Below are 15021 nucleotides of genomic sequence, written 5' to 3'. Positions count from 1 at the left end.
GGCGGGCGGGCTCGCTCACTCCGTTCGTTCGTTCGCTCATAATTTTTTCATATCATATTTTATAAAATTTGCAAACACGATAATATACTTTTCATAATATTTACAGACCCGAAATACAACCGTCCCGGCAACAAATCACTGAAATTGGGTTAAATATTGCAATGCACGGCCGACCGCCGCGCCGCTGCAGACACAAAGTGCACAAAAGCAAATGCACATACATACATACACATACCACATATTTCAAAACCATTTTCAAAATCGATTTTCGATCTGGGTCAGAGGATTCTGTTTTTGGTCAGGGCTTTATTTTTTCCTCAATAAAGCGAGGCGATCTCAACAAACGGTCAATCTCATGTCTTCATCAACCTCAACATCGTCCTCCTCCTCCTGCAAAAGCTAATCCATGCAGGATAAATTTAGTTGCATTGCGATGCGATGCATCGCGAAAATGCGTCCCGAACGTAAATTCCCATCTCATTTTTAACTATGCCCACTAAATCTCCGTGAAATATTGCGGAAGATAAAACCGAAAAATCCTTAAAATAAAACAAAAATATTATTAACACTTGTACTCGCTATGTAAGTGTTAAATTTACGTCGGCCACTTAAAGCCATCTTCCCCGAATAGATTATTTCCCAGCTTCCTCCACCTCCACTTCTTCTTGACACTCGTAACCGAAATCGCGATGAGATGTGGACTTTTCTAAACTGTGCGCGCTTTTTGTTCCCATTTTTCCTTTCAAGAATTTTAATAGAATATTTTAATAGAAAAACGCTTGTCCCAGATACATAAATTCCGGTTAATTACAAGCTATAATCCTCTTTTCATCTCGGATGAGCAAAAAAAATGTGAATTTCACACTCCATTGCTTCCTGTTCCCTTTCATCTTTAAGCTAATTTATATATGCTACGTAATATCAAGATCGATGATATTCGCGCGAGAAAAATATGATATTGCGTTCGTTTCTTTTGTTGGCTACTACTCATCTTCATGATTACGAGAAGGTTACACCTCGGAATTGGCTCCCGCGATCCTTGAGACAAGCTACTTGCATTTTTGCCAATTAATCCTGCAAACGATTCACCGCTATCTCCTTTGCATTGTGTTTACGTAAGATCTAGTAACACTTGTCTGGTACATCTGTCTCTATATTTTCAATTGCGAGACGCAAAAATAACAAAAGTATTACTACATCGAGTTTAACAAGGACAACAACAAAATATGTTTATTTACTAATATTATATAAAATATTTTAAAAATATGAACAAAGCTTTTCAACAACTTAATAAAATATTACTAAAATTTATAAAATGAGAGATTCTACAAATATTTAATGAGAATACAGTTATTAATTAAGTTATTCTTTACATAAAATTAACTAATAGTCAAAGCCTTCTGGATTACAAGATTAAAGCATTTTCAAAAGTTTCAAAACAAAATAATTTCAATACCAAGAAAATGAAGTGTTTTGTAGTTAGAAGAATAAAATATTATTAGATTCCATTTATTTTCTTACATCTACTCAGAACATATTTCAAAGTATATTTTGTGTTAACATTAGCTAAAATCTTAAGTTACACGGTGTATATTGATTTAAATCGAAAGATACATTTTGGTTAAATTTAATAGAAAGCAATGCAAGGATAAGAGATTCAAGGTTAAAAGTAAATGCTACAAACTAAAGTAAGCTGAGTCGAAACGGCAATAAAAGCTTTACTCGAAATAAGCCACAACAATCTTTTTCTTGAGTATTATTGACGAGTGTGGAGAAGATCAAAAGCCTTTGCTATTTATAACCGCACAATTCCCTCGCATACATGCATTACTTAAGGAGCTTTATTGGTGATTCGGAATGTTTGAAACACATTCCTCGAGCCATCTCATTTTCCTTTCGAAAATACCAATTACCAAAAAGGAAGATTGCCAAGCAGATAAGCACGTCCTCAATACAACGCAAGTGGGACAACCGTGATACTAAATCATCAAACACATTTAAAATTATACAAAAATTAAATAATATTCGCATTGTATTATTAAAGTATTCTTAAAAATTGAATTTTGGAAATGCTTACGCACTGAATTGAAATGTACTTTTGTGAGATTCTGCAAAAAAAAAAGGAAAGCAAAGATTCCTCAAACAAAACTAATTCTACGATCGACGCAAATGCGGATTTTTACGACTGTAAATAAAATGTAGTTAAAATAAAGTTCTAAACGCAATGCACGCAAACGGATTTTTTTGCATAAACTTTTTCTATTTTTATGAATAATCAAATTGCGTTATAAATCAATGAAATACTTTTCTTTCGGGTAATAAAATAAATATCTATATAGGAAAGTTTATTAGATTGCATTGCATTGCATCAGAGAAATTTTAATGGAAAATTTCGACTGGATGATGAAAAGTAATCATTGTTATTCTTGGTTAAATCCGAGTTTATTTATATCAAGTAAGGAATTGCACAATCGACCTTTTCTTATAGCACCGATTTTCCACTCTTTATTTAATTGCATGCCATTCCGATTTGCCCTTTAGCGCAGGGACTGCAGTAAACGTGCCTTCCAAAATTGGATCCAGTTTGTGTCCATAACAGAAACATATATATCTGTAACTATGTGCCCGTCTCTCTGAATACTGCACATCCAGAAAACGGTGCGCGTAATCCAAGGTTACTTCTGTTTATTTTAGTGCGGTAAAACGCCGATTTACAAGTAACCCACAAACACAATTCGAATTCTCCTCGCGTAAACAATCCCACAATTATCACCTAACAACTTTTATACTTATTGCTTCGAAAAAAAAAATATGTAAAGCGCAAAATGATATATTCAGAATCACGAGATCCTTGCGGACGTTAAACGTTTTATCGACTCAAACGAAAAAGTTCTGTAATGTTAGAGGAGAGAAAAAAAAGGTATTTGGGACGCGCAGCTTTTTACTGCCGCCAAACTAAAAGAATTCGTTCAAGGCCGCAATTTATTAAGAATATTTTGGTCATTCAAAACTCCATCCATATAAATAAAACGGTATGAGTGAGTGATACACGTCGGGTCAAAGTTAAAAATAAAATAACTGAATTATTAACTATAACATAAGAACACAATTTTTGGTTAAATTAATAATTTTTGGACCTTGATGTTCTTATTTCGAGGAGGGCTCATCTTCAGATTGGAGATGTTCGTGAAGAACGAAGAATCCATGAAGATGTAGCCCTTGCTTTTGCCTGACATCGAATCCATATCATGAAGCTTCCTCAGTGATCCCATGCGCCATCGAATTTTCTTCTTCTTGGGAGGTTCAGATCTTATTGAAGTCCTCGGTGCATACATCTTCCTAGCCTTGCGCATCTCCAAATCAGGTGGACCCCAATTGAACAAAGGGTTCAGCAACTGGACAGTCTACAATTGAACAGTTATTTAATATTTAACACAATATAATGTCTATACTCACGTGCGCTTTATTTATTGAAGACATAATGTAGGAGACGGTGCTGAGGAAAATGATTGTAGACCAAATAATGATGATTAATAAAGTGGTGTGTATAATTTGCATTTCATCAGAACTTCCTTCCCACGCATTACGTGTAGGTAATCCTTGCACATCGAAAACTATAGTCAAAACTATGCTAAACTAAAAACATGGTCTTATTAAAATCCATGTAATTCATAATTTATATCGATATATTACAAACATAACTATAGGGTAGATGTACCACATAATCCTCCAGAATTTTATAGGTCTGGAGCCGTAGTGGAAATGAAAGTCATCATCTAATCTACTTACGCCGTAGCAGTAGAAAATCATAGTGGACTGAAACACAATTAATTAAACCAAAATTTAAAAAAAAATAAATAATTTACTTCTCCTAAAAGCTTCAATCCTTGCAGATAATAAAAATCCGACAAGAATACATCTACGCCTAAACTTGGTGAGATCTAGGAAACAAAATTGGTATTATTCCATTTCCTATTGTTACACCAAATTTATTTACTGAGAACAGCATGATGACGATTATAAAAAACATCATGCATCCGATACGGATGTAACTCCTGTATGGAATTATCTGCGGCAAGAAATCGTACAAATTCAACATGTGCATCCTCAAGATTATAGACTGAAAACTATTACGAATTAATCGACACTTTTTTTTCGATTTTTGTTTGTTTATACCAGTTTAACGAGTTCCAAGAGGATTGTTGATAGGAAAAAGAAAATGATGAAGATGTTTGGACATCCGCGTATCTTGAGGAACTCTGGGATTACGGCTGCATAAATACCAATTACTGAAATCAAAATGCTCTATAATTTGGATCATCGATTAATCAAAGAATCTTTACGTTCGACTAGTAAATATTTATGGGAAACCATAAATTTCGCCGCTAAAGTATCCATCACCGTTAAGTAAATTGTCGTGTAGTAAAGTGATAACAGTATGTTTAGAGAAACGGTGATCAGTGTGTCAATTGCACAGCTGTAATTGGCTTTGGTGTAGTTCGCACTAGCGTAAGTCATATAACCTGAAGGTGATATGATTCCAATGCGCGTGAGAGAAAAATAAACGATGGTTATGATTTCGCTCATTCCGTAATTGTCGAATGTGAAGTCCAGTAAATGCCGAAAGGCTACACATGATCCGGGCATTAGTAGAGCCATGACGAAGATTATCGTCAGAAAGATGAAATTTAAAATTAAAGTGATTTTCAGTGCCTGAAAAGGTTATAGAGTTTGAATGGGTTGTGGAGTTTAATTTTATTGGATGATCATACAATACCTATGATCTTCATGTTGACCATGGATAAACTATTTACGATCGCGCTCAAGGCGATCATTATGATCATGGCGCGCACTCTGAATACACTCATCGAATTCTGCAGTGAATCCCTGAAGAAAGAAATTCAAAATTGAAGAGTATCAGATATAAATCTTATACCAATAATTGTAGGCGCTGATGTATCTGTAGATCTGTCCGTCGCAAGCGAATCCTAACTCAATCTTGACACAATCCGTTTTGTTGATAGGACCATGAATGTGGTAATCGTAGCAGTCTTCAGAGTATTCATCGCATTCGTTTAAATACATGGGATGCAACATCAGCTTCGACATCTGCATACACAAAATGATCAGATCGCCGGTCTTCAATGGCACGTATACCGAATTTATCATGAATATCATTATGCAGAAACCTAGGAATTTCAAATTTACTATACTACATACTGAATTTACCAGACTTACCATAGCAGATGGGTGCTAATTTGTATAACTGGCCATTTGTCAAGCGCGTGTATCTGCCTAGAAAGCTTTCCACGTAGATCATGGGCATGACGAAAAGGAATGTGGATAAAATGAGGATGCTGTTCCAAACGCCTTGAAGAAGGAAAACTAGTTATTTAGGATTTTGATAATGGTATCAAAAACTGTGTTACCGCATGCCACTTGCACAAGTATAGTTACGGTGATCGGTAGGAAATCGACGGTGTTTCCGAAGATGATGCAAAACGCGTAGTAATCCGTATTGGTAAACCATCGATCGTCTATCAATTCCGCACGTGGTCTATGCACCTTCACCGAAACCCTTTTCCAGTACGTGATCTTTTTCTTCACCTTTGGTAAGTAATACTTCTCCTGGTCTTCAGCTAAAACCGTAGATTGAATTCGATCGATATTTATAATTGACATCGCAATATTTAAACGATGACAATTCTCAAAATATTCAAGTTTTCATGCATATACGACTTGTTTCTTAATTTTATAAAAAAAAATTATTAATAAACTTGGAAAATAAAACAATTTTCTTTAAATACTTTTATTGAAATCTTTGTTTTTTTTGTTTGTCAAACTTAATTTTGTGATAATATTTATAACTGAAATATATTTTTATTGGAACATTATAAATTTTTTTTTTCATAAATACGTTTCTAGTACATAACAAAATAAAATAATATATATCAAACTTTTGTTTCATTTTATTCTATGCTATTACGTTCGTCCGCTTTATAAAAACGTGTATTACGTAAATTCTGCAATTGCGAACGATGTGACGAATAGACGAGAGAAGATGTAAAAGAGGATGACGGTAATTATACTGTCAGATGCAAGCGTGATGTGTCGAGTTCGGAAAGTCCTTGGCATTCAATGAAATTCAAGCGCAAATCCACAATGTAATAAAAGATATGGATCTATGTACACCTGTCCCTCAAGTTTATTTACATTATGTGACTGCAGGGATAATTTGCAGGACATAAGTAAACATGCTATTTTCGGAATTGTATGCAATTATTACGCTTTTTTACATGTTAAGTGAATTCATAAGAGCAATGTTAAATTACTAAACTTAAACATAATAATTTATATTTTCATTAATTTATCCATTATGAAGCCATAAGGAAATAAGCGAAACATTTCCCAAATATACAACTTCCATATGCATCTGTTGGATCTATTGTATCTATTATAGTTTTTGAGAAAATCACTAAAATGTGAAGACACTTCATTTTTTCATTACTTCATTTTTGAACGTGTATTACAGCCAAATGGATGAAGCTAAGCCAATAGTTGAATCCTCGTTGCATTCCTCAAATATCCTACTTGTATATAGAGTGCATATTACTTATAGTATAATTATTTATTATATTGGAAGATATATAAAAAAAATCGCATCTTTTGGGATTTGACGATAAGCTATGTTTTTGCAGTCTTCTGAAATCAAGAGTCGTGTCATAATGTTGAAAAATAATTGACGTAATATTTCAAGTAATTGCAATTTTACAACGTTTCGTTGCTTATTGAAACTAGTATAAACAAATTAACTTCTCTAGCTAACACCATAAATTTCCCGTTAATTTATGGTGTTTAGAAGATTATAGAATATTCTCTAAAAGTCTAGTCAATAATAATTATTATTTTCATCTTTGATGGAGTTAAAATCGATGCTACAATTACTTTAAATAGATCAAAATAGTTCTGTTAATTTCTTCTTTTTTAATTTATACTAAAACTTCAGATGTTAAGGAACGAAACGAGTGGTTGAAAGCGTAAATAAAGAAAAATTTCGCAATAAGACACGATGAAAGTTGTTGTATAAGAGAGGCGTGGAAAATGTCTTCGGTTTGCAGAGAGAAAGAAGAAAGGAGATCGAGTGAAAATAAGAACACTCTGCACATGGATCAGCTGGATTTATTTGATTGTTCACCAAAATTTATAAACAGCCGTCAGAATTAATGTTTCCTCCGGCGTTGCGGCCTGTCATTAAATCGGCGATTAGTGGCGACGTGAAGACTAACAAGAGGCGCATTTCGGATCGCAATAAAGTAAGTTCTTCGGCGGATGAAAAGAAAGGAAAGAAAGAAAAAACAAAAGGGTTTGTAGGTAAAGAAAGCCGCATTTTCAAATAAATATCAACGAAGACTTTACGACCGATATGATGATCTTCTCATCCCGATCCGAAAGCACGCCTGGGGTGAATGCCTACATGTTTACCCAGACTCACATCCTCCTCCGTCTCCTCCTCATCCTCATACACAACCTCTCGTTGATCCAATTAATATTTATGATATCGAAATTTATTTTTGCCCGCATTTTGATGTTCACTGTTTATTTGCTCTTTCTCTCTTTCTATCTCTTTCTTCGTTTTTTTTTTTCGTCTTCTTCGTTGCCTTTTTGTTTCCTTTGGATCGTCTAGGTTCAACGCCTATTCCGTGTTAATAAACTTGTTTTGGCAACTATTAAACTAATATTCAACAACCCGAGACGCGGTTCATCGCTTTTACGACTGCACATTTCATTTTCGGATCGCCTCTCACTTTATTTATTACCAGTTTGAGTTTCAGCAAAATTACAAACATGAAAACATGATTAACTGTCGATTGATTTTCTTCGCATTACATAAATTACATAACAAATTTAATTACGTATTAAAGCTTAAGGTCATTTATTTTCATTAAATTAAATTAAATAGTCTTAATACTATCATCAAATCTTCAAATTGCATATAAACAAAATCTATGTGAAAACATACAAAGATTTAATAAAATTCAGTCAATTTATTCAAGAAATAAATTTTCAATTAAGTCAACTATTTTGTGAAAATTTTAGTAAAATCCTTGAGATGTAAAGTTTATTATAATTAAATTCATTAATTTTTAACTATGTACAAAATGAGTGTGAAATTTGATGAAAATCTTATGGAAAACATAGATTTAGTTTAATACTTATACTTCGTTTAGTATAAAACAAATTGTATAAAATTCATGAAAATTATATAAATATTAATAAAGTTTTATGAAAATTGCATTAAATAAATGCTTAAACGGAAATATAATGTTGCTCAGAAATTAAATTAAATCTTATACTGAAACCGAGTGATGCATTAAAATAATAATGGTAAAATTGCAATAACATTTAGATGTAATAAATCCAACGTAGACATTCCAGGTATATGTCAAACCTCCGCGGTTCAGGTTTAAATTCTAGATATATTGATGATTCATCCACGAAGCAAAAATAAATTTGGAAATAAACAGATTCCCAATAAATTTCCACCTTAAACAAATATGTAAATATATCAGATCCATCGTCGCCCCCAACGCTCAACCGAAATATTTACCTTTGATTGTGGATCATTCTTAAGCTAATGTTGAATGGAAACTTTAGACATATTTATTTTATTTCATAAATACATGTATTTCTTTTTATATTGCTTTTTATTTCTTTTTATAGTCGAACGAAATCGGATGATCTCAAGATTTATTTAGAATTTCAATCAACGAGTAAAATAATTTGTAAGAAAAATTACTCGATTAACGAGCGACGTTTCGCATAACGAGTGACGATGAGAAGAGAAGTCCTGGATTACGGACTTTTTTAAAACTTGTGTATATATATTATGTGTATTTTTGAATATGTTTCACTATACGAGTAAAAATCCCGAAATTTTGGAACGGATTAAACTCGTTAAGCGAGGTTCCACTGTATTTATATATCAATAAGTGTTTTACTCACTAATTAATTAGTTATCAAATTATAATTAAAGTAATTTAATAAACAAACATTTTGCATAATAAACGTATAAATTGAATATTAATAAATCATAGACTTATAATAGATTTCATATTAATAATGTCATTAAAGCTATGGAAATTTTAATATTCATCATATATCTAGATTTAGCCAAATTCTAGAAACTTTCATATAACTTTTAATTTTAGCAGAAACTATTCAATATAAATCAAATTTTCTAAATAGGCGCATTAATAGTTGACAAAATAAGAAACTTGAATATTTTTTCATGTTAAGGGTAATAACCTTTTTTAAGCTAAAACGCGTAGGGAAAACTCATTCAGAGATTGAAAATTAAGGGTCGTGTACGTTCGTTGAAATAGAAATATACACCAATCTAATACACTTGTATTCAATACACGTGTAGATGTTTAAATCAGCAGTCGAAACAGTCAATGATTGAAGGGTTTCCAGAACTATGAATAATTGCAAAATTTCCATATAAATGTAGATTACTCATTTCGTGAATGCGTTCTAATTAATTGAATGGATCAACGAAATTCGTAAGTATTAAACTAAATCTATGTTTTATATAAGATTTTCTTCAAATTTGACACTAATTTTGTACTTAATTAAAAATTAATGAATTTAAAAATAATAAACTTTACATCTCAGGTATTTCGTCTACAATTATTAAAAAGAAATACACCCTTAACACATTTTACTAAAATTTTCACAAAATAGTTGACTTAATTAAAAATTTATTTATTTAATTGACTGAATTTTATTAAATCTTTATATGTTTTCACATAGATTTGTTGATGTATTAGTTTTTTTTATATGCAACTTGAAGATTTGATGTTTATATATGAGAAATTATAGTATTAAGACTATTTAATTTAATTAAAATAAATGACCTTAAATTTTAATACGTAATTAAATTTGTTATGTAATTTATGTAATGCAAAGAACAGTTAATCATGTTTTCATGTTTTTAATTTTGCTGAAACTCAAACTGGTAATAAATAAAGTGAGAGGCAAGTAAATCAGCAGTCGAAACAATCAAGGATTGAAGGATTTCCAGAACTATGAATAATTACAAAATTTCCATATATATGTAGATTACTCATTTAGTGAATGCGTTTTAATGAATTGAATGGGTCAACGAATTCTGTTGCGGAAATCGATGTAGACAATAAACAAATATTAATTATTTCCAAGGAATCAAATTGGAAACGTTTAATTGAACGATGATTAATTTCCGTATAAATCTTTTCAACCTCAGGTTGACGTATTAACTGGCCGTGTTGTTTGTTGTTTCTGAATCGGCGAATATTATTTATACAAAGCAAACACAGGACAGATGTGGTGAAGTTGACGACGTTTGTTGTTTTTCGCACGGCCCGAAAATAAAGTACGTTGCACTAAAATTAGAAGGTCTCCAACAAACCTGGAAAAACTTTGCGAATCCCAAAATTATTTTTTTTCTCCTCTCTTCCGCACTCTGCGGTCGATTCTCCCGTGATTTCTATGTCTTCGAGTCTCAATCTAAGAATAGAATGTTCCTAATGACAGTCCGATAATTCGAGTCGCGTGTGTGCAATTTGCGGCACATTCCGCCTCTGTGGTAAATTGCATTTCATTACGACTCTATAAGAGCGTGTCCCCCTTTTTCCGTCGCGTGTAATTAACACGTGCGCACGACAACAAAAAGACCTAAATCCGCGGTGCCCCAATTCGCAAACCCCATCCAACACGACTCCGAATCAAAATAGAGTGCTGCGTCTATGCCTGATGATCATCTTCAGGGTGTCCAGGTATTGGGATTGCCGCCTCCTGTCTTCCTCCCCGACGTTCGTGAAGAATATGGAGTCCAGGAAGATCCTGCCGCGGTTCACGTGCTCGGCAATATCACGTTCGTGCATTTGCTTGATGGAATGCATACGGAACCTTTGCCGTTTCTTCTTTGGCGGTTGAGAACGGATCGACGTTCTCGGAGCGAAACTCTTCCTTGCGATTCTCATATCCTTATCGAATGGTCCCCAGTAGAACTGCGGCTTCAGCAAATGCACAATCGTCTACAAAAAAAAAACAATAAATTTAATCCATCTTCTAAAAAACTGCAGCACCTACCGATAAAGTCCTCACGGCCATCACTATGTAAAAGAAGGTACCTATGAAGATGATCAGAAGGTACAGAAACACAATTCCCAAAGCCACGAAGAGGATCGAATCGAAGAAAGGCGAATCCGGAAAGTCTTTCTCTATGAACGACTTGTGTTTAGCAACTCCTCGGAGCTTATCCAAAACCAATAAACCTATGCCACCCTGTAACATAAATAAATGATACACTTTATCATTTTATTAATTATTTTTAGTTAATTTACCATTAAAATAACTGGATATGTATACCACAGCATTCTCCAATATTTTATAGGCCTCCTCCCAGTCACAAAATGGATATCATCGTTCAATCTGCTCACTCCGTAACAGTAAAAAACCATCAAGCACTGAAACGAAAATCTCTTAACCAATTTAATATTTAGCACAAACATATCACCTCTCCAAGAAGTCTTATAGCAAACAAGAAGTTGATCTCACAGTACCAAAGCAGCGGGAAAATAATTATACTGAAAATCTTTCAGGGAATTAAAATTAATTGCCTACAAAATGACTCACTCTCAATGAGCAGAAAATGCTGATTATTAAGGAGATAGCCCCAGCTGCCAAAAAGACGTAAGTCTGGTACTTTGAGATTCCAGGAAAAAAGTCGTACAGATTCAGAATTTGCATGTACATGATTACAGCCTGAAAATTTTGTATATAAATATGGTATTGAAAAGATTTTTTATAATTTACGATTTTGACCATTTCCAAAGTCCAATTGGAAAGGTGGTAGATGATTATGAATATAATAGGGGTGTCGCGAAATCGCAGGAATTCGGGAATCATTGCACAGTAGACGCCGGCGACTGAAATTGTATTAAATTAAACTTGATTAATTTGTTAATTTCTTTTTCTTACAAGGGACCATCACGTGTTCAATATTAACGCCTATTGCAAATGAGAGGACTCCGGCTATTGCGTGCAAGACGACGAGGTAGTAAATCGTGAGTAAAACGTTAAAGATATTCAGGAAAACTGCTTCAGTTGCGGGACCAACATTGGTGTTCTTGTCCGTGTAAGCAGCGTACGTCATGTAACCAATAGGATATGTAAGACCTAACTTCATACTGCTAAGAAAGATACCCATCAACACCTATAATTAAAACAAATACATTAATTGTTACTAACATAGATTTAAGAAAACCTCGTTCAAATGAAGACTTTGGACCCTAAATTCGATTAGGTTCATCAAACCTCTCATACTTCCATGCGTCGGTAAGGCCATGATCAAGAGTATAGTCATGATCACAAAATTTACCACAAACGTGATTTTCAACAACTAGAATACACAATGATATTTACAGCAGAATTGTCCAAGTTTAATTGTTACAATTCCAATAACTTTCATTCCAGCTAAGCATAGAAAAGTGATGAACATCCAGGTGATCACAGCAGCAATCACGCACTGCCACAAAGCGTAAGTGGAAGGATCGTCGAAATTCCGAAAGTTATTCCTGCAAAATTACATCTTAGATTATCGCTCGTACAATGATTGCTTGAATTTACCAATACAGGTAAGCTGAAACGTAGCGGTATTCGATGTTGTCGCATTTAAAAGACATGTAGTTGTAGGAGCAAGTGCGGTTTTCGCCTATGTTTCCTTCCACTTCGTAATCTAAGCAAGTGTTGCTGTCGTGTGGACATACGTAGAGGTAATTCGGATTGATGATCAGCTGCAAGGCGGAAATTATAAAAAGACTTATGTCTGTAACTCGCATCGGCGAAGAGACGATGTTGAATAGGATCAACAAAACGCAATATCCTGAAACGGATCCAATGAATTTCGTAACTGCATTCCATTTCGCAATGCAAACCGAAGAATAGCGGAGCCATCTTGTACATCTGACAGTTGGTCAGTCTCGTGTATTTGCCAAGAAAAATTTCCATGTAAACTATTGGCATGTTCAGCAGAAACGTGAAGAAAATCAGTTGCAGGACGAAGAAAGCTTTATTAAAAATTTTAGTTTAATTTCTGTTAATTTTGGATGTTTTTTTTTATACCTCCAGATAAATCCATGGCGAAGCGAAACGCACCAGGTAAACCATCCACCCCATTTCCAATGGCAATGCAGAATAGGTAATAGTACTGTTTACTCCAAAAGTTGCTATCGACCCTATCAAACTTGGGTTCCTTCCTGTGTATACCTCTCAACCGTTGGATGGGTTCGTTTATTTTCATATCCTTTATTCCAGATTCAACGTTCAAAGTTTCCATCCTACAAATTGAAAATAATAAGTTACAGACATGAAAAAAAATATTGACACTCTGTCACAATTAGTCAATAATTAGTTATTCATTTATTATTAAGCGAACCGTACAATTAAACAATAAATTTTCAATCGCAAAATGTTTCTTCGTCTGGCGCAGGTTTCTCCTCCAAATAAATAATCATCTGCGTTATAATATTCTGCAGAACCTCAGGCGACAGGTTCGCTTTCAGCTCGTCCGGGAAATTGTTATAAGACATTTTCGATTTCGGCTTCCGGTTGTTGCATTCGTTCTCCGATTCGGACTCATCCTCTAAGCAAACGCTCAGCTTGGACTGTTGCCGTTTCAATTTATAATACTTGCTTTTCTTCTTGACCTTAACCGATTCCATTTCGGATTCGTAAGGTGTGATGTTTTCTTCGTCTTCATCCAAACTTAAGCAAGTGTTGCTCCTGAAGCTTTTCCTCGTCCTCGCGCTGTTCAAAGTCGGTAATATGTCAAGAAGTTGCTCATCGGCTTTGGTTTCTTTACATTTACTCTTAATGCTTTTTGACCATTCGCTGTTTAAACTATAACTTGAGCCTGTATTTTGGTTATTCGATATCATCAAAATACCAGGACTATTAGTTCCGGTTACATTCAGTTTTTTCTCCGCTTCTACTTTAGGGCATTTTTTAAATACTCCAAATACACCTGACTTTTTGTTCTCTTTTGAAGTCTTGGACTTGTTACGAAACAACCGAGATAATCGAAGCTTTGGCTTCTTTGCATATGGAAGCAACTGGTTTTCGGAAAGCACTATATCGGGTATACTCGTCTCGCTCCTCTTGATATCATCGAATTTCTCGGTGTTCTTCAATCTAATGAAAAACCGGTGTCTGTTCCCTTCGTTCCTAGTTTCAAACAGCAACATGTCCGAGTAAGTACGTCCCTTTTTCACGTTCTCCTCTTCATCGTCGTTCATCCCTAGCTTCTTCTTGAGTTGTCTCTGCAGGAAAGCCATGCTCGCTACAAGGAAAAGGTTTGCGTCGTCCTGCGAGGATAAGCCATCTTCCACGTTCAAGTTCTCATCGCTAATTTTCGAATCCAATAGGTCGCCCACCGATGGCACCAGATAACTCAAAGAATTTCCTTTGTCCATTACGAAATCACTCGACCCATTAACATTACGACGCGTTCAAATTACATCAACCTTTGTCACGCAAATTCTGAAAACATTCTTCGATCTTAATATTTGAGGAACGCGCAATTTAAAACACTTCCAAGTCTGACATTAACTTTGACAAAAGTTTCTAAGTTTAACTGAATTTATTAAGCAATATAATTATATTATATTAACATACTTTTGTCTATGAGATTAAGTATATTTTTTAAACTAATCTGATACGATTATCAGAAATATGTATTGATAATAAGATTAATTATAAAAAAGTTCAAAGTTTAACTAATTTTGAACTTGTTACAGTTTAGGCAACCAAATTCGCATGTAATATAAATAAGAATAAGGAGACACGCCTAAGATCTACTTAGAATTCTTGTACAATTTTTTTATTTGCTTTCGTTTACAATTTATATTTAATTATGTATAGAGTTTAAGTAATTAGGTAGAAAATTAACAACCAAATGTTTTTTTTAATTGCTTTGAT

The 15021-nt window shown here is 33.9% G+C and overlaps 3 protein-coding genes across 3 annotated transcripts; all 3 read right to left on the bottom strand.

Annotated features, from left to right (window-relative positions):
• Positions 1–3054: 3054 nt before the first annotated feature.
• On the bottom strand, positions 3055–3506 carry LOC108560709. The gene is made up of 2 exons (XM_017918375.1): positions 3457–3506; positions 3055–3404 (listed from the first exon to the last, which is right to left on the bottom strand). The coding sequence occupies exons 1-2, from the start codon at positions 3478–3480 to the stop codon at positions 3117–3119; spliced, it is 312 nt and encodes a 103-aa protein (XP_017773864.1). The 5' UTR covers positions 3481–3506; the 3' UTR covers positions 3055–3116.
• Positions 3507–10036: 6530 nt separating this feature from the next.
• LOC108560716 lies at positions 10037–11505 on the bottom strand. The gene is made up of 3 exons (XM_017918384.1): positions 11388–11505; positions 11134–11328; positions 10037–11078 (listed from the first exon to the last, which is right to left on the bottom strand). The coding sequence occupies exons 1-3, from the start codon at positions 11502–11504 to the stop codon at positions 10767–10769; spliced, it is 624 nt and encodes a 207-aa protein (XP_017773873.1). The 5' UTR covers position 11505; the 3' UTR covers positions 10037–10766.
• A 37-nt stretch (positions 11506–11542) lies between these two features.
• Positions 11543–13576, bottom strand: LOC108560707 (sodium-dependent noradrenaline transporter-like). The gene is made up of 10 exons (XM_017918373.1): positions 13486–13576; positions 13168–13382; positions 12981–13112; positions 12673–12928; positions 12497–12620; positions 12311–12445; positions 12025–12259; positions 11860–11972; positions 11680–11808; positions 11543–11638 (listed from the first exon to the last, which is right to left on the bottom strand). The coding sequence occupies exons 2-10, from the start codon at positions 13379–13381 to the stop codon at positions 11543–11545; spliced, it is 1434 nt and encodes a 477-aa protein (XP_017773862.1). The 5' UTR covers position 13382; positions 13486–13576.
• Between the last annotated feature and the right edge of the window lie 1445 nt (positions 13577–15021).

This window comes from Nicrophorus vespilloides, unplaced genomic scaffold (genome assembly GCF_001412225.1).
Source record: "Nicrophorus vespilloides isolate i.1.1-1 unplaced genomic scaffold, Nicve_v1.0, whole genome shotgun sequence".
Lineage (NCBI taxonomy): Eukaryota > Metazoa > Arthropoda > Insecta > Coleoptera > Silphidae > Nicrophorus > Nicrophorus vespilloides.
This window is presented reverse-complemented; position numbering and strand designations above follow the sequence as displayed.